Raw genomic sequence first — 27,394 nt, forward strand, 5'->3', positions numbered from 1 at the left:
TTTCTATTAGCATTGAGAGAGGACCTCAATCTTTTAATGAAGGTTTTTATTACGCTTTAAAACTGGATCTAGTGAACAATATTTCATTTTTCCTTTCAATTTTCAACTGATTCACTAACAATAATTCTATCCAATGATTTTTTATTTTTAGGAAGAGTTGGATAAATGGAAAAGAGAAGCAAATATGGACGTGATTGATGTGATTCTAGCCGATAAAAATGAAGATATTGAACATTTACAGCACACCGTCACACTTCTTCAGAATCAAGTTGATGATCAGGTTCCTCAATTGTGGTTTTTAATACTTGAAAAGAAATGGAAATTTTATTGAAATTAAATAATGTATTTTATTGTTTTTTTTTATTTAATTAGCATGCTGATGATAGATGTTCTTCTAAAAATTCAAAAGGTCATCGTGTAAGCTTTGCTGCGGATATAACAAATTCCACATTTTTCTCAGAAGAAGATTATAAGCTAAGAGATGCTCCGTTACAACAAAGTTTGGAAATGTTGCCATCTAATATCTCAGATGTAATTAATAACATATTTGTACAATTTTTTTAAGTGGTTAAAAATAATTGACTGACTTGTATTTGGCTACTGCTTGCTGTGTGTGAAAGTACAGCACTAAGTTTAATTTATTTTATTTTAACATTTTTAGCAGCGTTAGAGCATAGGTTGCGGTAGTGATTTTTTTAAAGGGTGCCTGATGCTGACATGCAATATTTAATATAGGGTGGTCTATTATTGTAAATTTTCTGATGTAGAAGGGTGCAGCTTTGTCAAAAATTTAAGGGATTTTTTGTATTTTTGTTTAATTATCGGCACCATTTTAAGTGCCATTTTTAAAGTGTTCATCTTTAAATTACCTATTTTATTGAGGCTTTGATTTTGTATAATGGTGAAAACGGGCTTTAGACTTAGAAAATGTCGTTCCCGCTGTTCTTTACCTAATTAAACAAAGTTATTTATTTTATCCGCGTGAATTACACCTCTAGTGTCCCGTTTGGATCTTTGGCCACGAAGCTAAGTGCAACATTCACCAGACACTTTTAATGAATGTTTAATATCTCTTCGACTGTGATCTGCGAGTGGCCTTTCTTTGCTAAATAACGTAACTGGTAACATTGTCTTTAAACGAACGCCTAATCTTTTTCGGTTGAGTTCCACGAGTTACCTTCCTTTAAGAAATTTTTATATTTTTTTCCTGACAGTTTCTTTGTTTCAGGAAAAACAGACTAGTTTAAGTAGTTCAAGCAATGAAGATATTCTACCTGAACATGTGCTTGCTTCTTTCTCAAATATTGATCCATGTGAAGAAAACAATTCTGAGGTATGATTCATTAATTAAATAGCATCATTGCTTCAAATAATTATTTGAGACGACATTTCTTTGTTTGTCAGCTTTAGCAAGAATAAATTTCCTAATTACTTTTATATTATTTTCAGTTTATTCTGCGATCGGAAATTGAAAATTTTAAAAAAGAGTTATCTGAAAAATCGCAACATATTTCTGTGTTAGAAAATAAGCTGTGTGATGTTCAAAAGATGGAAGAAGATTTGCAGTCTACTAAGTCAGAACTGGAAGCAGTTTTAGCTTCAGTAACAGAAGACAAACAATATTATGAAGAAAAATTAATTACAATGGCAAATAATTTGACAAAAAAAGATGAAGAAATTACTTACTTAAATAACTTAGTTGTTCAAAAAGATGCTGAAATTTTTAAGACTTCTGCCGATGTGAAAGCTTTACAACAGATTTTATCAAATTTACAAGAAAAACTTAAAGAAGCTCAGTCTTTGCTAGAAAAAGAAAATTCTAACGAAATAAAGCAGGAAGTAATAAATTTAAGAATGGAAAACATTCGTCTAAAATCAGTTGATAATCTGAAAAAAACTTTAGAAACGAAATTACAATTTTTGGATGACGAAACGAAATTGCTACGAAATTCCCTTGAATCTTGTGAAAATATAAAACAGAGTTTGGAAACTAAAGTGAACGTTTTAGAAAATGAAAAAGTTCTTTTAGAAAATGAAGTAGCTAAATTAGAAAGAAATAAGGATTCTTTGGAAAATTGTAAAAAAAAACTGGAGATTGATATAATTACACTAGAAACTGCAATTAAAGATATAAATTCAAATAAAGAATTAATAAATCAAGATTTAATGCAATCAAAAGTATTACTAGAAAATGAAAAACATAAAAATTTAAATTTAGAGGAAGCAATTTTTATGTTAACAAGCGAAAACAAAATCACAAAAGAAGAGTTAAATGAATTAAAAAATCAAAAAAATATTTTAGAAGAAGAAGCTAAGAATTATAAGTCCAAAGTAAATGAGTACGTCTCATGGCTAGGAACTATAAAAAATGAAATAATAACTCACACTAGGATTAAAGGCTTCGAAGGTACAGAAATCTTATCTGATTCAGAAATTTATAAAAATGATGACAAAATATTTGTTGAAAGAGGACTCACTAAATTGTTTTCATTAGTAGCAGAAATTGATTTAGAAAGAAAGAAAAATGTTATAGAATTAGAAGCATTAAAAAGTATCTATAACGAGGAAATTTTATCTACCAATCAATCAGAAATAAAACAGTTACAAGAAGAAATAGGTAGGCTTCAGATAGTTATAAAGCAAGTGAAAGAAGAGAATAGAGAAAGAATAAAATCATTGGAAACGGAAATAATTACCTTAGAAGAAGATGTTATGAACTTTCGTAAAGCGGAGCTAGAGGCTACGGATAGATTAAAAAAGGAAGTTTTAGAAAAAAAGTTGCTAAATGCCAAACTGGAAGATATGAGAAAGAACACTGACATTTTAAATTCCTCTGCTGCTAAACTGGACAAGAAAACGCCCAAAAAAATTAGATCTACTTTGGTTGTTTCAAGAATGCCTGTTATTGAAGTGTTGCCAGATCCTCAGAGTCAAGGTAAATTTTTTTATATCAGCTAGAAAATTTCATTAACTTCTTACTTTCATATTTCCTTCTTAAGTGCTGAATGAAAGTGTTAATTGTGAAGTTTCATTTTCTTAACTTTAGTGTTACCACAGTTAAATTAGTCACATTACGCTCTGCTCACTATAATATTGGCCTTTTAGGATCGTTTAGTTTATTCAGCTGCTGTTGCATTGTTCTCTTCGACCAGTGTAGTCTAACCAGGAATTTCTCACAGTTTAAACTAATTATATGTTTCTATTTTTTCCGACATAATCTAATTTTGTTTGCTTCTTATTTTTTCCGACATAATCTAATTTTGTTTGCTTCTTTCTTATGTCAGTATTAGTATATACGTAATTATGAAAGAATTTTTATTTATAGGAATAGATGATTTAGCTGAAAAATTGAAAATGGAAGCTCATTTATCAGCTAACTTAGACAAAGCTATTTTTAGGAACTTTATGGAAGAGCAAACACCTAACATAGAAGTGGAAACACCATACCAGGTAGTTGAGTCACTTTTTGCTTAAACGTCCGATTTTCATCTACTTAAAAAAAAAGACGAATGGGATTTCTAGAAAAAAACATAAAAAATTAACTAATTTATAAAATTAATAGTGAAGTAAATAAAAGAAAGTTATTAGAGTGATTAATTTCAATAACACCGTTTTGTGTTGTTTTACGGTTTGACTCATATTTTCGAATCATTGGTTATAAATACGTTTTATTAAAATAAAACGAAGTCTTTTTTTTTGTACCAAAGCTCAGTGTTTTGGGAAGAATCATTACGCTTCGGTCATTAACAAATTTAATTACAGCAATTAACTTCAGCAAAGTATATTATATCAAATTTATTCTAACTTCATTTATCTACATTGTGCTGTCCCTAAAAACTCATGGAATCTATGCCAAATGCATTTTACAACAATAATTTGTAATTTATTTTTCCTTATTAATATAAATAAATATGCCTATTTTGTTTTAGGAATTACAATGTAATTGCAAATTGTATTATTCACCCTTAGTTGCAAAAATTTCTACATTAGAAAGCATATTAATTAGAGAAATGGATATTAACAAAGATTTGAGAAATCGTTTAGCTGCCGAAGGGAATCAATCCCACGAATTGACAGCCCTAAAATTTAAATTACAAAATGAATTACATAAATACGAAAGGTTTTTACATGTCAAAGATAGGCAGTTAGAACAATTAAGGTATAATGAATTATATTCATGTGACATAAAACTTATTTGTGTGTGCTAAGAGAATATTAATATATTACATCTCGAATAGTTTTTTATTTCTTTATTGCTGTCTTTTCAGTGCTCAACTAGAAGAAGACAAAACCAAAATGCTCAAATTGGAATTAGACATTTCTAAAGAAAGAGTTTTATTTAAACAGTTACAAAAGCAGATAGAAGAAGAAAAACAGAAATCTCTTGCCTTACGAAGAGAAGATATTCTTCATATAGAGGTTTCAACGATTTCATTGGATAACTTTGAACATTTTAGATTTCATTTCTTTTTCGTTCTGTTCAAAAGATAAAGTGTTTCATTTTGATTTTTCAAATTCGAGTTTAGTTATGACCTCTACCGGACCGGGAATGCGCGAACTATCCCCAGAACGTATGCTGAATGTAGGAATCACTCGTTTACCTGCATAATTTACGTGAACTTAATATGTGAAACAAGGTTTCTGCTTCCCAGTTACATTTCATAAAGTCGGTAGTACCTTTATAAGTAGAAACTTCCTCAGAAGCCTGTGAGTAGAGCAGTAATCCTTCTTGCCTCAACTTCCAATCTTCCGCCACGCTTTGATCTTTTTAAAATCTAAATGCTTCTCAGTCACTTTGATCCGGATCCGGCATAGCCACAGGTTTATTCTTTGCGGCATTCATTATCGTTATGTTCAATCTTAATTAGTTTTTACATCTTTAGAGCGGCAAGTAGGACTGTCCCTTGCAGAGAAAATATATTTTCTAGGAATTCTTGCATAATTGAAATTTTAAAGTTTTACGTTTCATTAATTTTTAATCATAATAAAACAAAAATAATCATAGTTCGAACCAATTGTATATTTTAGAATCTATTGAGAAAATGTTACCTTAGATATTTATTTATAGTTATTATTTCTTCTAAGGATATGAGAAATCGTCTTCAATTACTAAGGGAAAACGAGGGAAAGCTAAAAGCTTTGGTGATTGCAAAACAGGAAAGATGTATGGATTTAGAAGCTCAATTAAATTCTTTGAGAGCTTTAGAAAGATATCATTCTGATTCCGAAAGTGAAGGTGTTACTCAGTTAAAAGTAAAGAAAACATTATTAAGTTCTCCTTATGTTGCCAATGGACGTATAATTACCAAACTTTTTTTTTAATTAATTACCAGAGGCAATTAATTGAGCAAAGAGAAAAGGTTAAAAATGTGATGGATGAGCTGGCCGAAGAAAAGAAAAATCGTGAAGCTTTACAGAATACTTTGCTACGAGAAAGAAATGCTTTAGCAAACGTTAATAGTTTGTTGAGGGAAGAAAGGCGAAAAGGAATAATGTGTGATAATGAGGTGAGCCATGTGTTAAAAATATATATATATTGAATGTTATTAAAAACAAATATTATTAAGAACTCTTAAGAGTGGAGGTTTATTTTATCACAGATTTGTAAATTGAGAGCGGAAATCTCAGAAGCTATTCATCAAAAAGAAGTAATTGAACACAGATTAGCCTCTTTATTACAAAGCGGTTCTTCTTCCCAAGAACGTTTAATGGAAAGAAACAGAAATGCTATTGAAGCCGCTCACCTGGTTATTGTAAGTACCCAAAAGTAATCAAGTATTACAGGTATATTAAAACAAGTAGATACTGAAAAATATCAATGATTTTAACGGTCACTCATTATTTACTTATTAGTTAGTTTCTTTTCATTCATTCTGACCAATTTTGGAATTTAATTTACCTTTCAGGAATTAGACTCACTAAGTTTGTGATAAATTTGACTTAGAACCCTTGCCTTACAGAGTAAACAGTACATGTTATTTAATATCTCCCAAACAATGTACAATAAATATTTTATACAGAAATTAGTGATCTGGAATTAGGGGTCTATGTAGCAGTTTGTATCATGGCGGTGCATAATGGTGGATTCTTTGCTGAAACGTATATATTATTAGGTTGTGACTGCTAGTAAGTGCTGATAACAATGACATTATTGCATTTCAGAAAGATTTAGAAGAAGAATGCGCAGCATTGAAGGAGCGTTTAAAAAATGAAGAACAAGATGGTTGTTTAAACAGTGATGCCTATTTGGAACTCCTGCAACAAATTAATGTAATGCAGATTTTCTATTTATAGAACTATATTTAGAATATAGATTATAGTTAATTTTCTTAATAACTATGTTGAAATCTACTACTGCAGGAAGGTTGCTCCATGATATAAGTTAATATTAATACAATAACTTGTAAGAAATTACAATCCATTGATAGTTTTCCAATGGCCAGTTATTGAACTCCATTTTAGAGTAAAATATGAGGCCTTGGCTGTCTCAGTTGATGGTTCGAATTGTCAGGAAGAATCAAAGATAAAAGCTGGTCAATGAGAGGATTGGCTGTGCGGAAAAACAGGAGGGTGAAATTTCTTGTAACGAGCAGTGATTAAGATTAATAAAATTTTCTTTTTGATCGTAGTGAATGGTTCGGGTGAATAAGGAAGTAGTATGCAGCATTTATTTCGCAGTGTAGAATTTTAGACTATGGAATTTGGAGTCGGTAGATGTTGGAATGCTTGAGCTTAATCCTATAGCTCAAGCCTGTAAACCAAATTGGTTTTAGTAGTGCGTTTTATATGAGTTTAGCGTCAGTTTGATCGTCTTTCAAGGAATCTTGCCAGTAGATAGTAGTGTTTTTGGAGTTCTTGTCGTTTAAGGCATGTTGGATTCCACTTCTTATGTTTGTCCATGTATATTCTAAGATACCAGCATTATCAGAGAAGTAAATCATGATTTTCCACTTTCCAAACAAGTCTTCTTGATAATTATTAATAAGAATATTTGAATGAGGAGGTAATGTGCTCTGATGAAAATGGCGCAGCACAATTCAATAAGTCTGTCTACTTTTAGTAGGCTTCTTTGTTTCGGTTGTATTTTACCGTCATTCTTTACGAAGCTACTTGAGCCTGTATTGCAACTTTATAACTCTAAGCGGGATTGGTAGGTGAAGAAAGCTGGTCGTTTCTTAACTTAGGGCTTTGCGCTAGTCAATGCGGTTGATGATGTTATTTACTGAAAAAAGGAGGTGGAGGCTAAAATATTGTTCCGTTACTCCCTCCGGTTTCCTTTGCAGTTCTGCTTTTAGTCTGGACGATAGAAACATTTTGTTAATATATTGAAATTTGGTTGGAGTGAACTCTTATTAGCATTTAGATTTTATCTTGTTTTGGTGAATTGGTCGGTCGTTTTACTGTTTTTTGCATCATTCTTTGAAACATCTGCCACAAAATCTGTGAGGCCCCTAGCGTAAATCATTTTAAATATTAGTATCAATCTTGTATTTTCGTACAGGTATTTAACCCCCTTTTTTTTCAAAAATTGTTAAAGATTAGTCTAATAAAGTAAACGAATAGTCCAATAATCCTTAAAATTAAGCATTCAGATGTGATACTCAAAATAAATAGTTTCTAAATTAATACGAAATAGTAATAATTCGAGTCCATACTCATACATTAAAGAAAATTAAAAAAGAATAACGTAATAGTTGTTTTACATGTTTATATATGTGTGCACTAAATTATGTATAGTTAGAGAACTATAGAGATAGGTTACAGAAATCTTTTGCTTTTTTTTAATACAGTGTCAAACAACTTTTTTTCTTATTGTTTTAGCACTTAAGCTCAAATGTAGAAACTCTATTAAAAGAAAGAACTGATTTGCGTAAGGCAATTGAAGACTTGAAAATTCAGAGAAATATATTACACGAGGAAGTAGAATCTTTAAGGAAGGTAACAGGCGTTGATTTATTAAAATTTATTTAATTTCGATTTTATGTTGGTACTTATTCTCCCTCATTTACCTGCACCACCTGTTCGACATTACGATGATGGACTAGGTCTTCCTAAGGAGTCTTAACTGCCCGGTAAATGTGCCTGAATTGATGTTAAATGCTGGGCCCATTATTTAAAAAAAACGCATTATTAGCCGTATAATTCCATCTAATTAACGTTGACTTTAATTATTTTCTTTCTCCATTAAAATTAAATAGTAGTTATATCGTAAAACATGCAAATTTTATTGTGTTTATTCATGTCAATACTTATTATTTTCATTTCAGGCCTCAAAAGACAATATTCGAGATTCTTTAAGTCTAAGACACCCAAACTTTCAACTTAGTGCGCCTGTTACTTTGTATGCATCCCCATCTTGTGATGAGGTAAATTATTTTCATTTTTATCTGCTAACTTTTTTATGCAAAGAATAAAATCGGATATTTTTTTTTCTATTGCTTTGTTAATTCCAGGATACTTGTTTTAAGTTTGAAAAATTCGTTTCGAATTCCCTGAGAGCGGAGAGTCATAGGAAAGCGTTAGTTTGGCAGAAGAGATATTTAACGGTTGCAATTCGTGGATATGAAGATTCTCTGAAGAAGACACTAACAGCTCATGGCCATGTACCTAAACGGAGAAGAAGGCAAACTAAATTGACTTTTAGGTGAGTCTACCTAAAAAATCATTGTTTTTGGATTATTTATTTATTGGATTCGGCATGAATTTATTATAATAACAGTAAGTTGTAGGAATTCGATTTTTATTTATTTCCAAAAGTTCAATTCTTTTTTATTTTGCGAAAAATTACTTATGAAAAGTGAAGTAATTTGAATTAGAGTGGTTTTCTCATTTATTAAAAAAATTAATCAGTTTAAAAAAAATATTTATTTAAAAATTACTGTTGTCAGAACTGTATCTCTGGCAGTTCTTGCCGCTACACGTATGTCAATCGTAACTATACATCGAAGAGAAAGAAGACGGGCTGTTTTCATTGACATTCTTCAATCTTTTGGAGTAAGAACGATACGAAATCAAGAAGGTATCCTAAAAATTAATTATTCTCAATCTTTTTAAGTGAATGGGTTTTTTTTAAATTTCTTTCTGATTACTGGTTGCTTTTGTTGTGAATTAGCCCAAGAATTTCCTGCGCAAAATTACCCAGCAAGATATAATTCGTATTCTCCACCAAATAGAGATGGGCCTTTCAGGTATTGTGTTTAAAAGAAATCATTTTACAGGATAATTTATTTGCTATTTGTTTGAAAATTATATTTTTATATTTTTTTATTTTATTTTATCAGGGTAGCAAATTTAGGTCCTGTTGTTTCAAATGATTATCTGTCTCAGCTAAATCAGTTGCGGGGACGCTTAAGAGAAATTTCTGGCAATACCAAAAGTTGAAATGTTCGTACCTGCAATAAGTTTCCTATCTAATCATTAGTCAAAGAAAAAAGGCATAGCAGACTGATTTTTAAAAAATCTTAGACTGATTAATTTAGAGTGAGAGAAGTGCCTTGAATGTTTTTGTTTTAACTAATCTTAAAAGGTTTGTTTTGTAAGTTTTTTTTTAATAACTTGTTTCAACTTGTATTTATTTTTTATGAGTATTTAATAAATTTTGTAATATTTTAAAGCTTTCGAATTTTTATAATAACCTATTCTTAAAAATCCAGAGTCTTATCTTTTGTTTTCTGGAATTCCTTACTACCTTTTTTGCTGTGGAATGATACTTGCTTTTCAACCCTTCTGCTCTCGTTTAAGAAATTGAACGAGATAAGAAGTGTTTAACATTCGATAGAGATAGAGTGATAGCATCACAGAGATGAGATGCTTGACTTTAAAAAAGTCTTAAATTTTGTCACTAGACTTGAAAGAATTGTAGTGATGAGAATTACAATTTCAAAAGAATTCTGTGTCTAACCATTTCTACATTAATCTGTAATTTAATTAGTTCAAACGTTTCCATTTTTAACAAAAAAGAAAAATTAATTTATTCACCATTCATGGTAGTTAGAAAATCCTTAACTCATTTAGTAAGGTGTTGAAAATTTAATTAAATTATCATCAGTAAATGCAATAAAATTAAGAACTAAAGGAAACATTTTCAGGAAAAGATTGACATACACATACTATATATTACAAATAATTTATTTGAGAAAAATTTAACAAATTCCTTATTGCATTATTTATAATCACTAATTTAAATATTAAATGCTATAAATATCTAAAGAATAAAGTCTTTAAATATCTTACAACAATTACTAATATACAATAATTACAAATTTTTGAAGTATGTATAAATATATGTATATTTGAATAGAAAATGAAATTGAGAAATAAAAGGAGAATGTATTTCTAATATTTCGTTTATTGTTATGTAAGCTTTGCGTACATATCTTCTAATTGTGGTTTAAAATAAGCTTTTAACTGCGGCCTCTTTGATTTAAATGTTGGTGTCAGTAAACCATTTTGTACTGAAAATGGATCCGGATGTAGATATATATCTTTGACCTGCAAGTAGAATGATAATTAATTTACAAAAGCTACTGTTTTGAATATAATGAGTGTTAGTATCAGTATAAAAAGCAACGGGGATTGATTGGTACCAGTAGAACTCATCAAGGCAGGAGAATGAATCGCTGCGCAATTTCTAACACATTTCTTAATGAATGGTTATCTTAAGCAGATGTACTTCAGGAATGGGCCCTTTCCAAGCTAATTATATTATTTAAAAAATGAAATAAGAAAGCTTTGAATAATTACAGGCCAATGAGCCTGTCCCAAGAAACATATAAAATCTTCATGAAAATATCATCTAAAAGGCTAAACTCGATTCTTTTTATCAATTAATTAAACAGGTTTGAGACCGTAATACTGCACTGCAGAATATACTTCCACAGTTAAACAGGTAATTACAAAAACCATAATTTAAAAATTCCCTTTGTTAAGGTTAATTTATCGGTTTTCAGAAAACCTTCGACTCATTCAAGAAAGGTGTAGTCAAAAACTATTAGTAAAAAATTATAGATTTCAAAATATGAAAAAATATGAATGAAATGTATAAATTTGCAACGGCGGGATGCCAAGATGACAGATTAAAACTCAACGATTTCACGTTTTTGAATTACGCTGAACATAGGCTAAAGTACAGACAATTTTGTAAAAATAAAAAATCTCGCGTTCAGGGATCCGCTTTTCGTGAGATGATACTTTCTATTAACAAAAAAAAGTAAAAGAAGGTGAATTGAAGGAATATTACCGATATTCACAGAATATTCATTTTTTAATAGAATTAAATCAGAAAAAAAAGTGTCTAGATAACATTTGCTAACTTATTACATTTATTAAAACATGAAAAGGTTTGTTATACGAGTATAAAGGAAATGGATGGGACAAAGCCACTATGATACCAAAAATGTACTGATTTAATAATCAGTTAATTAATATTAACAAAGCATGTAAATTTAATTATTGCATACTTTTCCTTACCTGTTCAAAGGATTTAAGCCCTAGTTCTTTTCCCCAAGTTATCAAATCATCCATAATTAATTTCTTTACTTCAGGATGTGCACACAAAACAGAAAATGTTCCATCTATATTATTTTCTACAGCCCAGCTTTTAACCACGTCAACGTCGGGCACCACGATGGCTATTATGCAAGACTGAAATAGAGAAAAAAATATGTTAATAAATTGCCAAAGATGCAAAAAATTGACAGCAATAAAAATGGTTATAGAAAAATAGTGTAGTAATTAAGTCATTCAATTCCTGGCATGTTCCTTAAGAAAACGTTTAAATTTTATTCAAAATAAGCTTTGATTGACAGAAACCTTCGGACTCTGTAGTGGTACCGCTTTATTTGGCAAATACTTAGTTTTATTTGTTGACAAGATAAGACATTTGGCGTTCTTTGACATTTACCTTAAGGGATTCCCCATGTACAAACACCTGATGCACGTATTGACTTCTTATATAGATATTCTCAATTTTTTCAGGCACTATGTATTCACCTTGAGACAATTTGAAGATATGTTTTTTTCTATCAATTATTTTCAGGGTTCCGTTCTGTAAAAAAAGGAAATTTAGAGCTACTTATATATATATATATATTTTTTTTATGAGTCAATAGTTTTTTAACTCAAGCTTTCTTCGTCAATAGAGAATACTTACAGGAAGCCATTGTCCTATATCCCCCGTATGATGCCATCCAAGTTCATCAACAGTGGTAAGTGTAGCATCATTGTCTTTGAAATATCCTTGAAACACATTGGTACCTTTCACACAAACTTCTCCTTGGTTCATTGAAGCATAATATTCCATTTCTGGAACATCTGCTAATTTAACACAACAACAAGCCACTGGTGGGCCAACATGTTCAGGTACATGATCACCTTGGACTGTAAGAGTGATTGGAGCACAGCATTCCGTTTGACCATAACCTTCTACTATCTAAAAAAAGTAAACGAAATATAGTTTTTAATATTCATAATTTTTTGAACCTAAGCTTAGAAAGCTCGGTTAACGTACCAAGCATCCTAGGGCACATCGAGCGAACGTCAAGACATTGCCTGCAAGTGGTGCGGATCCAACCACCATCAATCTTAATCTGCCACCCATGGATTCTTGCACTTTACGGAATACTGTTTTGTCCCAAAAACTATTTCGCCTTACTATACCTCTGAAATAATTATTCTTATAAAATAGCTTCTCTTTACTTGCAAATTAAATTAAGCAACAATAAATAATTAAGTAAAAAACTTACTTTTTAAGTTCCTTATGTTTTGAGCTCAATGCCATGTTAAATAGCATTTTTTTTACGACTGATGAATTAACTTCAGTCATGACTTTATCGTATATCCTATTTAGTAGTCGAGGGACTGCAGGTGTCACTGTTGGTTTCAATGCTTTCATATCATCAGATAAATGAGTAATATCTCCTGAGTAAAAGCCAACTGCTCCGCCCATCAAGTACATGCCATTCTGCAATAATTAATTTAAATATTAAATTTTAAAAACTCAATTAATTAATTTGTACATGTAAATATGTTATTCAGTTTTAAAAAGCGACGTGGATAAAGTGATAAAATGACTACATTTTATCCTGTATAAATAGCTGCCTAAACCAATTAATAAATGTTTTAGTACAAAATGATAAATTTAAGCCAACGAATTTTGGTATTTTGTTTCTGAATTCAATGTTAATATGTTTGTCCTGAGATGAATTTATTATTTATTTATTTTGTTTACAAATCAAAATAAAAATATAGGATCATAATCATTAAATATGCGAAGTCTCCATTGATGCTGGTAACGTTCGAAAATTGAATACAAAGGTCTTGATGTAATTAATATTAAGTTTACTAAGATATGATTCTATTCTTACGCAAATGATGAGCATGAATTTCAAACCATCAATGAAGAGTCTTTCTTACTTTAGTAAATATTATTAATGAAAGAAAAGTACCTCGCAACATCTTTCCAACATATGCGCAAGTGGTAAAAAAGAAATCATTATGTCGTTTGGCCCAGGTTTATGATCTCCTAATTGTAATAAAACGGCGCATACACCTGCCACAACATTTTCATGGCTTAACATCACCCCTTTTGGATTTCCAGTAGTACCAGATGTGTAACATATTGTACATAAATCAGTTGGCTTAGGAGGCTGAAATTTTAGAATTTTCTTTGTTAGAATTTGTTACCATTGAAAATTAAGTATATTAAATATTAAAGAAAATTGTCACCTTACCACTTCCGGTACATTTTTTGATGCACCTAGTTTTTCAATTTGATCAAACCTATATACCTCTATTCCTCTGTTTTTTGCTCTTTGCTTAGTGGCTGGGCTAGCTTCTTTAATTAATATAATTTTCTTTAATAATCTCGGCGCTCTATCCAGAAGCATATTACATTTTACATCGTTTTCACAAATCACAACTGAAATTTCAGCTAAAAAAAAAAAAGTGTAATTAGTAAGATCTTTAGTAAACGATGTTAGAATATATCTATATGGAGAAACGTTTATTTTGTCCACTATTTTATTTATTTATTTTTAATTTAAGGTGCATCAGGTCATTGCAGCTTTTTTCAATGCACCGTCTGTCTCAGGGCAGTGTTCTATCGTTACAGACTACATTGTCCATCAGTGAACTGTGAGCTGCAAGAAGCTCTCAGGAAAGAAAATCCAAGAGCCTGTAGCAGGATTCGAACCCGGGATCTCCGGGTGGAAATCAAGCAAGCTAACCACTTAACTCTTTACGGATATTAGACCAATCGCTAGGATTAGGATGTTTGATAAATGGCAGAGAGAATATGATTTGATTGATAAAGGAGTTTTCTATAAGAAAAGTAATCCCCTAGTAGGTGTTAAACCTTGGTTTCTTGACCTCAATTTAAATAGAAGAAGCATCAGGATAATTAATAGAATCAGATCCAATCATGGACTCTGTGGTGCATACTTAAATAGAATAGGAAGAGCTAATACTAATGTATGTACAGAATGCGGTACACTTGACGATTTGGAGCACATTCTGATGGAATGTAAAAAATATAGTAGCTATAGAGTCAAACTGTTCAGCTCTCTTCAAAAAAAGATAAAAAGTCCATTTAATTATATTAACATTATATAGGAAGTTAGATCCACAAGCGAAGAATTAACAGAATTTATTAATGAGGGATGTATTAAAGTGTAAGCTTAAATGATTTAATAGTGGAAATGATAGTTAATTTCAAATATTGAACATACTGTTCTTGAATCGTTGGCTAATGGCCACAGGCATAGGCCCAAAAAAAAAAAAAAAAGAACCACTTAACTAATCCCTTTCTTTTTTTAATTATCCTTTTAGTTTTTCTTTTTTATTATGTTTTCATTGCTTTGTTTACTGGATATCCAAACCAAGTCTTCGCTATTTAATTCATGAACCATCAGTTAACTAAATAAGTGCGATATTTTGGGATAGAAGAGGTGCCATAGAGCGTAGATTTAGGTAAAGAGGATTTAGTAAGTGGGCAAAGATTTGAATAACCACGTTGGATGTTTAGCAAAACAGTATCAAAGGAAGCAACAATATCGGCAATGGGAAGGGTAACACTTTAAAATTAATGTCATTGCTTGGAGAAAAATCCAACCACTTTTTCATTACATGGCATTTAGAAGATGAAAAATCACAGCGATTCCGGTTGAGAATTGCCTGGGAGCACAGATCTTGAGCAAATAATTAGTTTATTCCAACTTTGCACATAATTTATTAATTATTACTGTGGTTATAAGTTAAAATAAAAACAGTATTAAAGCAAACGTTCTCTGTATTTTTCTACCACAAATATGTACCTTTAACAATGTATTCTTCGTATCTTAGTACATACAATTTTTTGTACTTTTTAAAAGGTACTGGTCTTTAATAAAATCTTACATATGTATTAAAGACAAAATAACATGTGTATATAATTTAAATGAATAAAATAAAATTAGATAAAAATAAAACAACTAAAAAAACACATTTTCGCCTCCACCGAGCCCGAGGCAGTCTCGTGACAACAGCGGACCGCCACATTACATTGAAGAACAAAAAAAAAAGAATACTAAAACGTGCCTCAAATATGAAAATACTTTAAATGAGTTACGGCCACCCCTTTTTTCTATATAATTATTCAATATTTAACAATCTTCAAATAAAATCAAACCTTGTGTGATAATGTAAGAACATGCATCTGGACCCAGAGTGTCGTACAATGGTACAATTACCATTGAATAACAGTAGGCTCCTTGCTCTGTGAGTATCCATTCTGGACAGTTCTGTGAATAAACTCCAATAAATGTGTTCGGACTAGCAGCCAAACCTAGAGATACAAGACCGGAACCAAAATTACGAGCTCTTAATAATGTTTCATTATACTGCATCCATTGATACGGTCTACTGGGAGACTCTCTCCAACCTAAACATCTACCATCATCTGTGAAAAATAAAACACTCTGTTAGGCAATTAACTAAAAATTAAAATAACTAAAATAAATTATAGAAACAATAAATTTAGTTTGTTGATTATTAAAAGAATTATTTTTATCACAATTACACGGTTGACAAGTTTTCTAAATTTAAGAACATCAATTGGTTAATTTTGTACTTTTTATTAATGTTTGAATTTTACTGGTTTAAAATGCTATTTGTGACTTGATAATGATTTGTGAGGTCAGAGGTAGAGCTTTAGGCGCAAGACGCGGAGATCCCGAATCTGAGTTGAGCTGACAGTAATTAAGCTTAAATTTTTACTTTCTAGCAAGCTCTATTTTAATTAAAGGCAGGACACTCAAAAGCATGCTGGGAATTAGTAGGCACTAGGTGTAAATGCTCTAAAAGGTGACAAGTCTTGAATAATAAAATAAGAAGGATATTATTTATTCGAAAGACAATTTTATCTTTAAAAAAAAATTGTTTGTTTTTTGTTTTATAAATAGCCTCTTACAAGTTTTAAAAGTACCTTTTATTAACTTCTTTAATGTTAAATTCGTTAATTATTACTATTATTTATGAAAACTTGTTTTACTAACCCCAGCTAAATACTTTCTTTAGCCTTTAATCTACTTTTAAGAATAAAATACTTGTTTATTAAGCTGCTTACAAAGCATAACGTGCATAGCAAAGAATTGGAGAGAAAACAATATATAAAAAACTTCTAAAAAACATTATAACTATAAAACCCCCGAATTTTTTACAAACTATAATTAGTTTCTTTCTATACTTAATAATTATACTGTAATTATAGAGTATAACTAGTTATATTATACATTATCTACTTCACAAATAAACGTACTTGAAATTTTGGCTCCTTTTCTGAAAGTTTCGAATAACGTCCTCGTATCCTCATATAAAAAACTAACAAATTTCCCTTCTTTTGAATCCTTATAAAATTTAGAAACTCTAATCATTTCTGGTCCCTGTAACAAAATAGAAATAAATATTTATAACTTTTAAAATGCTACAATTAGCATTCATTAAGAAGTTTTTATAAATGTTGATCATAAAGACCTTAAAGATTCCGTGTAATGGGTCTGAAGTGAGATAATAGTTTCGACTATTTTTTCGCAAACAATATTAGTTCGAAACATGTACTTCCATGAGTACATGTGGAAACTTAATTTGGAGAATTTAAAAATCAAAATACTTCCTCTCTAGCTCAGTAAAAATAAAATATTCTTAAAATTAAATTATATATCAACCATTTGAAAATTTATTATGTAAAGCATCATAATAGTAGCAACATTTGAGGAAATAATTTGACAAAATAATTTGTTTTATTATATTCCGAAAATGGATGGACAACAATGTATTGTCTTAATTGACGAAAATATGAATAAAGAATTAGAGATATATAAAACTATAGTTGGATGAAAATATCATTAAAATGAAAGTATTTTGGCTCCAATCGCTATTTTCGTGAGTGGAGAACATGAGGTGATTAGTACAGCTTCTCCTATTTCTCCACTACTCATAAGCAAGTAGTGCAAGCAATCAAGTACTAAGTAAATATTCGAAACAAATTAGTAAGAGTTGAAAAATAAAACAAAAATTCAAATATTTTAGTTATTTTAAAGTGTAATAGATCGTTTTATTTCATTTCTTGCAAATATATTGATTTATTTATTTTTTTTAAGCCGTATCAACATCTGAGTTCTTGGCCCCTGGAGTTTTTTTCAGTATATTTCCGACCTCCATACAGTGTTCTCTCGTAACAAACACTGTCCAACACCAGGCAGTAAGCTGTAAGAAGCTTCTCGAAAGAGGAAATCTAAGGGCCAGCAGCTGGATTGAAACCCAGGATCTCCGAAAAAAAGCAATTGTACGTTAATATGTATGTTACATCTACATATTATGAGTATATGTATGTTGTCATCTAATACAAAATAAACAGATGAAACGTTTCTTTAAAAAAAAATGTCTTATATGCAGTGGAATGAGTTTAGCTATTTGGCAATAACTACTTCCAAAATAGCTGACTTAAAGTAAAAAACAAAATAAAAAGGGGAAAGAACAGGTGTCCTTTCAGGGGCAGAACATTTGTTTGAAGAGGTCCTTTATGATCTATTTTAAATACGCTCACAAAAATATAATATATGTCGGCACTGAGTCGTAAATCTTCTAAAGCACAGTTTTTAGCAGAAGTTTTAGTTAATAAACAGTTTTTATCTACCAAATGTTTTCTGAACAGTTGTAAATTCACACTTTCTCTCATAGCCATTATTATGATTTTAATTGACAATATATTCCAATATTGAATTATACTCAATGTCCAGTTATCTTCAATTAAACGTAGAGTTTAATCTGAAGATTAAAAATTAGTTTTTAAAACATTTTAACAAATAATACTCGGCAATGCACAACAGGTGTGGCACATATTTTACTAACTGAAGATGTCTATGCTGTTAAATATCATTTTATTATAAATTAACTTTCCCAACACATAAACATTACGAATCTTTTTAGAAGATTTTATTTATATACATTATTTTCTTCTTTTAAATTAGTACTTCAAATTGAAATATGCAGCGTGATACCAAAAAACGTTACTGAGTTTGTCGTTAGGTGATGAATATATTGATATGAACTTTTCAGCTGAGATTCCTACTTCGAATCCAGCGTGTAAAAGAGCATAAATATTATCTAAAGTATAAAGTACTTAGTACATTACTACATCGTTTACGACATGACTTTGTAGCTGGATATTAAAACCCACTTGAAAATTAAGCTAATACTTAATTTGTGACGACTTTATTGTAAGGTATATGAAGGCTAAAACAAATTTTCAAGAGCTTCACATAAGCGATCAAGCGATGTGATACGCACTCGGCATTTTAGCCTTACTCAGTGGTAAGTGGTAATGCAGCGCAATTGAATAGGATACCACTTAGGAGAAAATCTCACACACACTCCTGACAAAATCTTCCTGGATTAAAGTGCAAGCCTTTCATAAAAGGGGTTAAAATAAAATAAGTATAAAAAAGTAAAGTAAGCAAGAAAAGATCTCAGTTTTTGAGAAAATAGCAAAAATTAAGAACCTCTTCGGAAATTCTTACTACCTGGCACACTTTTTATTTTTATTTTTTGAAGTGCACTATCTTAAAATTGTTGGTCGTTCAATTTAACTCCGCAACTGGCAGATGGTTTCAAGTTTAAAAAAAGTTAGTGATCAGTTGTGATGAAGATAAATTTAGAATAATCAGTTCAAGGTTTCCGTATTTTTTCGTATTAAAAATACATATTTTGTTTAAGGATTGATAATTGATTAACATGGCGATATTATTGGGAATAAGGACATATTAAGAATTGTTATGCATGAATCAAGAAATATTTGTGAAAAAATAATGTAAACCTTCTCTGATTCGGAATACCTTTCAATTACCATTCTACATGGTGGGTTAAATGTATCTCGCTTCATTTCAACTCTAAATATCTGCCAAGATTTGGTTATTATGTCTCTTTATTATTCTTTGGCAACAAGACAGGACAGAACCTGAGAATTTTTTCTGGCTTCTAATAAGGATTAAAATATTATTTTAAATAGCTATATCTTACTCAAAGAATTGTTTGAACAGTTCAGATAAAAGCTATAACAACAAACTGAGGATATTAATGTTCCTTTAATATTTTCTAAGATACTTTAAAATAACATTATTTAAAATTAACATGATCTCTGTCAGCAGCAAAGCTACATAAAAACTGGTAAAAAAACACTTACACAAAATATTTAGAGATATATTTCATACTTTTTCAAATATACTAATAACGACAGCAATCTAAAATGAATGCCTGAGCATAATAATACCGAAGAAAATCCTCTAATGGCTGCTAAGGAAGCCACGAAGCTTGGTTTTATTTGGAATGGGAATAGAACGGGATCAGACCTGAAGATCCTCTGTTCGAAGTCTTACCACGTGGGTATGGGAATGAGAAGCACTGGCAAATGTTGAGACAAATTAAGGATACTGTCTGAAGGGTATGGGCGATATCTAGCGATAATGACCAGAATTAGGATTGCCATTAGGATAATTCAACTAAGACTCTCACATTTGTATATAAGACAACCTCTAAGTGAATAGAAGATCTTAAGAGGAGTCTGATAGTATGGTACAATACTTGGGAAATGTTTGAACGGCATATTCAAAGAGATAGTTGGAAGTTCAATAGAGAAGGTTACTAATTGTTTGAATTTCCTCTTGGCAAAAGAACAGATTATTCTATAGATTGTTCTATAAAATTTCGTCAATTGAATACTTTCATCAAATATTTGCCAAATACCCAATATTTGCTACAAATATTTCCACTTTCTCCAACTGCAATTAAAGAACTTAAGGAAATCAGTGCAAAAAGGGTATTTCATTGTATTTGTTCAAAATCTTAAATCTCAGAAAGTACTTCACCGATTGCTTTGAAATTTGGACACAACGTTGCATTCAAATGCGGGCTTGTTTTTATATACCAATTATATAAATATCACACCAGTGACAGTTAATAACATGTTAAAAAAAGAGAGATAAAAAAAAGCATCATCTGTTGGGCGTAAAAACATCACACGCTATATCTAATATTTTATTATTCCATTTCAATGTTTCCAATTGCATTGTTAAATTGAATATTCATAGATTTCAATGTGCAACAAATAGCTCTGAATCCATCGGCTACAAGGTTAACTGCTTTCTTCACGTTATGTCAAAATGACGCGTTTACGAAATCATTTATATTCGGAAGTGTCTATGTATTACGTATTACAAATGGGACGCGAATAGAAAATCATTTGAACGACGCAAACGAGGAGAGCGAGTCGACGGACAACCTGGCATATTTAAAGAAATTACGTTAAACAGACGGTATACTGTGCGTCCAAATCAGAATGAATGCTTCTTTCTTAAATAAGCCCGGTCCAACGTCTTCTAGCAATTGAGAATTTTGAAAAGAGTGTATTATAATAAAATAATACAATGTTAGAAACGCGCTCTATGTAAATGTATACAATGTATTCACAACAGACCGGCTATGTAGATGTAGAGGTATGGAATTTTCTCGATTTCGGTTTCGAACATTGTATTTTTATGATGAGAGTATATTAAACAAATTAGGTCGGCTATTTTTGGATCCAGTAGTTCAGAAAAGAGTGAAAAATACAAAATCTTTCTTAGTTTTGCTGGAATTCCCATAATTTCTGTTTCTAACATTGCATTTTTATGCCAAGGGTATTCAATACACATTAAATCGGCTACTTTTGGATGTATTAGTTCTCAAAATATAGAGAAATACATTATTATTATCAATTCTTCTGGAATTACCATAATTTCTGTTTCGAACATTGTTTGTTTAGGTCGAGCGTATATTGCACACATTAGGTAGGTTGGTTTTGTTTTTAGAGATTTAGAAAAAAAGGAAAAATTCAAATCAAATCTAACTGCTGCTGCTTCGTTCGATGTAGAATTGCGTCGTGAAACAAATTACAACACGGGTCATCTTTTGTGGTATGTGCAATCAAAGATTCCTAAGCTAATGCTAGAGCAAAATGGCATTTACGATCAAATAATGTAGTCAACAACGAGGTTGGAGAAATCTTCTTAGATGTGCCAGGAGAACTGGTAAAATGTTCCTAATAGATTGATTCTAGCAGCGAATCGATCCCAAAATGACATAGCCTTAGCTCTTGCATCGTGCGGAATAGTTCCATTCAACCAGACTGAACCACAACAAAGCGTAGCCGGGTACAGCTATTAGTTGTTATAGTTTTTAATGTAATTTTACTAAATATTATTAAACGGATATTTTATTATGAATAATATCTATAGTATTACTTATTATTAGTTAATAACTAAGGTTTCTTAATTATTATAATATTTTTGTAACTTTATAAAAAGTACTACGTACTGAATTACACAGATGACCTAACGTTACTATACATACGGCTAAGCGCCTCCCACTCTCCGCGCTCTACCTCAAGAACGGTTGATTGTACGAAAAATTGCATATTATAAACTTTGTAGAGAATTTTATGCTCAATAACTTTTGTAATAACTTCAAATGTCGTTTAGAGCAAAGGAAACAAGATATTTACAAAAAAAAAATATTTTCGTGACAGACCACTGATTTTTCGGTGAAGCGTACTATGAGACTTTCGAGCCAACTTATAAAATGCCAAAACAAATATTTATATAAGTTTATAACTTATTATCTTCCATTCCGATATTTACCTCTTTTTTCACCTAATTTGATTGGGCTGCAAATGCAATTTTTTAATAATTTATCAATTGCACCGAAATTCTTTAACTTTAAATAAGGTTTATGTGAATAAAATGAGAAGTCTATCGCTTTCTAATCCCTCTATGATTGATAAGCTAATAAATAAACTCAAAACATGTAGTAAGAATTTCATGCGTAAAGTTACAAACTTGGAACTTGGCCAAATCATTATTTTTATTTCATTCATTTTTAATAAGTGTTCTATTGAACTAGTGACTTTCTCCGTTTTTTTTTTTGTTTGACCGTGGTTATCTGTAGAATTGTGAAACTGCCTCTTTTTATAGAACTATTGCGTTTTTTATGATGGCTTAGTAAGCTTGGAACCTATCCACAGGCTTACATTGGTCTCCAAAGCTCATCCTACCCAAAATATTTTTTGTTTTGATTATGTGTTCGTCAGTTTGGGAAAAGCAAATTATTGTATTGTTGCTACATTTGTATATTTATGCATGCAATGGTTCAAAATTAAAAGTTAAATTTGGATTGGAAATAATAATTAGCTCTTATTAAAATTATAGTGTCTTTTTGTTTACATGGATCTAATTAAGAACGAAATTAAAAAGACTTTAATTAAATCACCATCTTCTTTCACTTGAAGAAATTTTGTCTAGTTTTCTGTATATTATCTATTTATTTTGTCAAGTTGTTAATGTCTATAAACATTAAATTAAAACAAAATACATGTATGCTCGCAATTTATTGAAGTCTATTTTACTCAAGCTAGGCTTTATGTTTTACTCAAGAAGGTAATTTTACACTACTGCCTGTTTAGTAAATAATCCAGCTTCTAAATATTTCAAAACATTTTCCATAATAACTTCTTCATTTCCGTGATATCGATCAGTTTCAGATTTTCTCTATATTCAGAGGACATCGGAGACTTGCAATGGCGTGGTTGCCTTGTTTCACATAGATGAGATAATAAATGTGTTACAATAAATTCCGAGAGATGGATAAAACCAGACTCAGCCCAGTTAGCAAGAGGTGACGATTTGCTGCAATCACTCACAAACTTTCACCTGCAAGCACTAGCTGTTAATGACAATTTTTTTTTTTGTTTAAGATTAATTATTAGATCAGAAATGTATTGTTTTACTAGATTTCTGCTTAAGCTTTGGTCTGTGATTGAATCATTTCTTGACCCGTCGTTATATTTATTGATAGTAATTATGTCAAGCCTTAATAAACTTAAATCCAAAAAACTAGTCTCATTTCTTATATACGCCAGCACAGCACAAAATCTTTAAGGAACTGAAGAAAAGCAATACCAACATTTTTGGGACGGGTGTTGGTTCAGTGGTTATGAAGCGTGAATTTGTAAGTAGGATTTGTATCGGATGAAATATAAAAATTAATTAGTCACAGGAATAAATTATTGCAGAACTTGATGACACTGAACTTCTTCTTCATCTACCCGATAATCTAGACTTATCTCTGTCCGCCTGCTTTTTGTTTTCATTCTACAATACCTTTCTTTACAACAGGAACTTTTATAACATTAAAGCTGAAACTGGAGTAGACTATTTTATTCCAAACTTGAGCAATAGTAATTAGCAACAAGTGGCAAATTTTTTACGTCATAATTTTAATATTAATAAATAAGAGAAAGTAACAATTCATAAAACTATTTTTACATTTTTTTTTCTTTTAAATCACAATGGAATTTTACTTTTTTTCCATTATTTTATCGCAGTAGGTACCGCGATTAGCAAATATCGCCAAACAATTACTATTTATTTCTATTGTTTTCATTTACAAAAAAATATGTTTTAAACAAAAATTTAAAAATACCTTAATGATTCATAAGATCTTCATTTAGTTATAAAGTTAAAATTATATTTACTAGAAGATACAGAAGAGAGAAGTTCCATTTTTGTAATAAATTCAAAAAAACTTGGCACACTTTAGGTTAATAAGTGGCTTTAAAATGTTATTTTGGATGATTTATATTTCTTTCACTATAAATCAAATAATGGAACAGATAACTTGGTTTAGAAATATGAATGGATCTACTAAATTACAACTTATCTACTTATAAATACAATTTCTAATGTGTTATAACTTCTTGATTTTGTCATTTATTATTTATTAAACTTATTATTAATAATTAGCAAGCTAAAATCTGGATTGAAAACTCATCCTTGACATTTTCTATCTCCAGTTTTGATTGTACAAGTTTGATCAAATTTTAACAAAATCTTATTTCGTTTTCAGTGAGCATCTAACTGAAAAAGTTAGATCGCTCAGTTAAACCTCCACAGATAAGGACTACATCAAAGAAAGTTGAGAAAGACCTATTTTTTTTTCTCACACACAAAGAGAAAGGTATGAATTCTTCGCTGAAACGATGCTCCTCAGAATTTCATTTCAGGCTGAGATGATTAAGCCGAGTAAAAAAAAAATGGCCAAAATGGAAGAGAAACTGAGATCTTAAGGAAGTTTTAGAAGTGGTACGCCATTGTAATAGAAAGGCCGGTAGACCGAGGTTAAGATCGGCAAAAGGTGTTGCGGGTATGCCTACTGGGAATGAAGAATTAAAAAGTGGTAGCACAAAGTAAGCACACGTGGTACATCCTGGACCCACCGCGAGATGTAGCAGAACATAGATAGATTAACTCAAATATTAATTGCAACTCGGCGATTTTCAGTTTTCATGTTTTACTTACATAGTTTTCAAATCAATCACAGATCTAGACAAAGTCAAGAGACCTACAACATACACATAACACTTCATGAAATACAATTTTTCGTGATCCGAATGGCTGCATATAACATGACCTAACGGTGTAACTTCTGATTCGAAAATTAAGCACTGCATAAACGAGTAATCGGAGTAAAACCTATCAAACTGAGGAAAAGAATTATTTAAATGTTATCTTTTATTGAGAAAATAAAAGAATTAAAGTTTCAAATACCAAAATCGTAAAATTGTTAGGACACAATTTTTTTTAAAACAAGGAATTAAAAAAATTGTGCCAACGACAGAATGTTGCTTCATATACGTGCCAAAATCTACGTGCTAGAAAATTTTAATTTCTAAATAAATCCTCCTTTTAAATTTGGCAATAGAAACATATTTTTTTTTTTGTATTAATCCATTATTAGCATTATTTTTAATCTTTATTTTTTACAAGTTTGTGTAGTGGACTGACTATTATAAATAGTTTTAGTCTCTATTTAATTTCTTTTAAGGTAATATTTTAAGCAAACTAAAAGTAGAGTTGAGCGGGTGTTCTAGAAATTATTGATCTTACTAAAAATTTGTAAAAAAAATTAACAAACTATAAGGAACAATTATATTTATATATAACTGGACAAGAAATAATTCCAGCTAAACTATACTTTTGTTAATGAAACATAGTTTACCACTAAAAGTCTAATCACAGAACTTTACAGATCTAATCTACCTTTGCAGACCCAATGTGACTCCATTGAGTGTTGGTGCGAGCATTAACTTTTTTTAAAAAAAATTAGGCTTCAGATCTCTTACTAAAGATTAATTTCGAAACTAAATATTTTTAAGAGTATCATAATGGAGGAAGAGAAAGAATATTTAGGCGAAATATTGCTTATATCTAGAAATGTTCAGCAATTGAATAGAATCCTACAATTATTGGACGAATGTCTTTAAATATAAGTTACAGTTTTTTCGGGATATATTTCTAAGCACGAGAAAATAATGCGGGAAATGCTGGCAAAAAAATTAAAATTTTAGAGTTGAAAAATTCTAGATAAAGTGAGATCCTAATCTATTTTCTCGTAAAAGTAATTAGAATTTTGTAAAACTTGTCTGAACCGTTGAATAATAAAATGATCGGCTGAACACGTATCAATATTACAGCTAAAGACCAGATCAATTTGGGTTTATCTTAAATATAAAAACTAATTTACAAAGTATACATTTTCATTTTTAGAAATTTTTCAGCATTATAATTTTTCTCTTTTCTATTTATAGATAATCCATATATTCCATTTTTATTTCATAACAATGTACTATGATGAAATTAGGACAAGAGTAAGAAGTACAAATCTGAAATTGTAGTTTGACAAGTTGCCAGATCTGTCTATTTTAACATTACATCACCTTAGGCAAATGAAATAAATCAATTGTTAAGTGAAGTAACTTTATCTGTTTTATTTCATGGAATATGTATTAGTAGATAAATACATTAGGCTAATGCAATCTGAACTTGTTAAGACACAGCAAAATTTCTGTACTAAAAGGTTTTAGGAATAAATTCCCAAAATAGGAATATTTTATAAGTAAAATAACGTAAATCCCAAGAGGAATATGTGTTAATGCGTAATGCAGTGTATTGTGCTGGTAGTGAAAATACATTAAGAGATGCCAAATAGTAGTGTTTGTTTACCATGGATCTGATTATAACTGCCAGAATGAAGTGTACCAAAAGTAATCTGATAATTGGCCTCACTATAATAAGATGTCGCTCTCATGGTCAAGCAATTTCTTTTGCACTTGTCAATGTTTTATAGTTTACGATGACAACTTATTGCAAATTGCACAATTGATTTCTCCCTATATATAAAAAAAAAAACTCTCTTTATAACCAGTGTAAATTTAAACTTTTAAGAAAACTTGTCCAGTGTACATTGTATGCTCTAGAACAAGAGTGTCAAACTAGCGGCCCATAGGCTGCATGCGGCCCCTGAGTTAATTTTTTGTGGCCCACGATGTTCTGCAATAAAATGAAGATAGAAAAAATGGTTAAGAAGAACTAGCGCTTAGGAGGAGATAAAGGAGGCAATAATTTACAAACAATTCTTCAACTACTGAAGACCCAGTATACACGTGGACTACTATAAAATTTGCTGCACAAATTTGATGTTACTTTGGGAGCAACTATTTTCCTCCATGAAATTAAATAAAACGGCATTTACATGAAGATTAACTGATCATCTATCTGCCTTAATGCGGACTGTCTGTTCTGCCTTTGAATCCAGATATTAGAAAATTAGTACGAGGAAAGTGCTGGCAAGTTTTAGGGTGAAAAAGAATAATTTCAATTTTATAAATATATTAAATAAAATAAATGTTTAAATGAAAGCAATTATACAGTTACTTAATTGTCCTATCCATATTCCTGAATCCTCATTTCAGAATATAAATTTAACAAAATTT

General features: G+C 30.4%; 2 protein-coding genes across 12 annotated transcripts in view; one reads left to right on the forward strand and one right to left on the reverse strand.

The window, feature by feature from the left end:
- The window catches only part of LOC141457229 (uncharacterized), a 35,418-nt gene extending 25,805 nt beyond the window's left edge, over nt 1-9,613 (forward strand). For both annotated transcript variants that reach the window (XM_074133908.1, XM_074133909.1), the window contains 17 exons: nt 152-280; nt 373-531; nt 1,229-1,333; nt 1,450-2,935; nt 3,326-3,450; nt 3,930-4,159; nt 4,269-4,419; nt 5,086-5,253; nt 5,334-5,507; nt 5,601-5,753; nt 6,163-6,270; nt 7,822-7,938; nt 8,268-8,366; nt 8,454-8,644; nt 8,889-9,019; nt 9,113-9,188; nt 9,282-9,613. In XM_074133908.1, coding sequence (XP_073990009.1) covers nt 152-280; nt 373-531; nt 1,229-1,333; nt 1,450-2,935; nt 3,326-3,450; nt 3,930-4,159; nt 4,269-4,419; nt 5,086-5,253; nt 5,334-5,507; nt 5,601-5,753; nt 6,163-6,270; nt 7,822-7,938; nt 8,268-8,366; nt 8,454-8,644; nt 8,889-9,019; nt 9,113-9,188; nt 9,282-9,381 — 3,702 coding nt within the window. In that variant the 3' untranslated portion in view covers nt 9,382-9,613. The remainder of the gene's footprint in view (nt 1-151; nt 281-372; nt 532-1,228; nt 1,334-1,449; nt 2,936-3,325; nt 3,451-3,929; nt 4,160-4,268; nt 4,420-5,085; nt 5,254-5,333; nt 5,508-5,600; nt 5,754-6,162; nt 6,271-7,821; nt 7,939-8,267; nt 8,367-8,453; nt 8,645-8,888; nt 9,020-9,112; nt 9,189-9,281) is intronic.
- A 499-nt stretch (nt 9,614-10,112) lies between these two features.
- The window catches only part of LOC141457238 (long-chain-fatty-acid--CoA ligase 5), a 37,255-nt gene continuing 19,973 nt past the window's right edge, over nt 10,113-27,394 (reverse strand). For 9 of the 10 annotated variants that reach the window (XM_074133930.1, XM_074133924.1, XM_074133928.1 and 6 more), the window contains 10 exons: nt 16,793-16,916; nt 15,665-15,934; nt 13,731-13,930; nt 13,446-13,646; nt 12,744-12,961; nt 12,509-12,659; nt 12,152-12,430; nt 11,903-12,046; nt 11,470-11,643; nt 10,113-10,491 (listed from right to left, as the gene is read on the reverse strand). In XM_074133930.1, coding sequence (XP_073990031.1) covers nt 10,354-10,491; nt 11,470-11,643; nt 11,903-12,046; nt 12,152-12,430; nt 12,509-12,659; nt 12,744-12,961; nt 13,446-13,646; nt 13,731-13,930; nt 15,665-15,934; nt 16,793-16,916 — 1,899 coding nt within the window. In that variant the 3' untranslated portion in view covers nt 10,113-10,353. Of the gene's footprint in view, nt 10,492-11,469; nt 11,644-11,902; nt 12,047-12,151; nt 12,431-12,508; nt 12,660-12,743; nt 12,962-13,445; nt 13,647-13,730; nt 13,931-15,664; nt 15,935-16,792; nt 16,917-26,624; nt 26,770-27,394 lie in introns of those variants that run through there. The other variant, XM_074133932.1, reaches the window with a different exon arrangement.

This window comes from Rhodnius prolixus, unplaced genomic scaffold, assembly GCF_049639745.1.
Source record: "Rhodnius prolixus isolate KJV_2025 unplaced genomic scaffold, Rpr scaffold_10, whole genome shotgun sequence".
Taxonomy (NCBI): Eukaryota; Metazoa; Arthropoda; class Insecta; order Hemiptera; family Reduviidae; genus Rhodnius; species Rhodnius prolixus.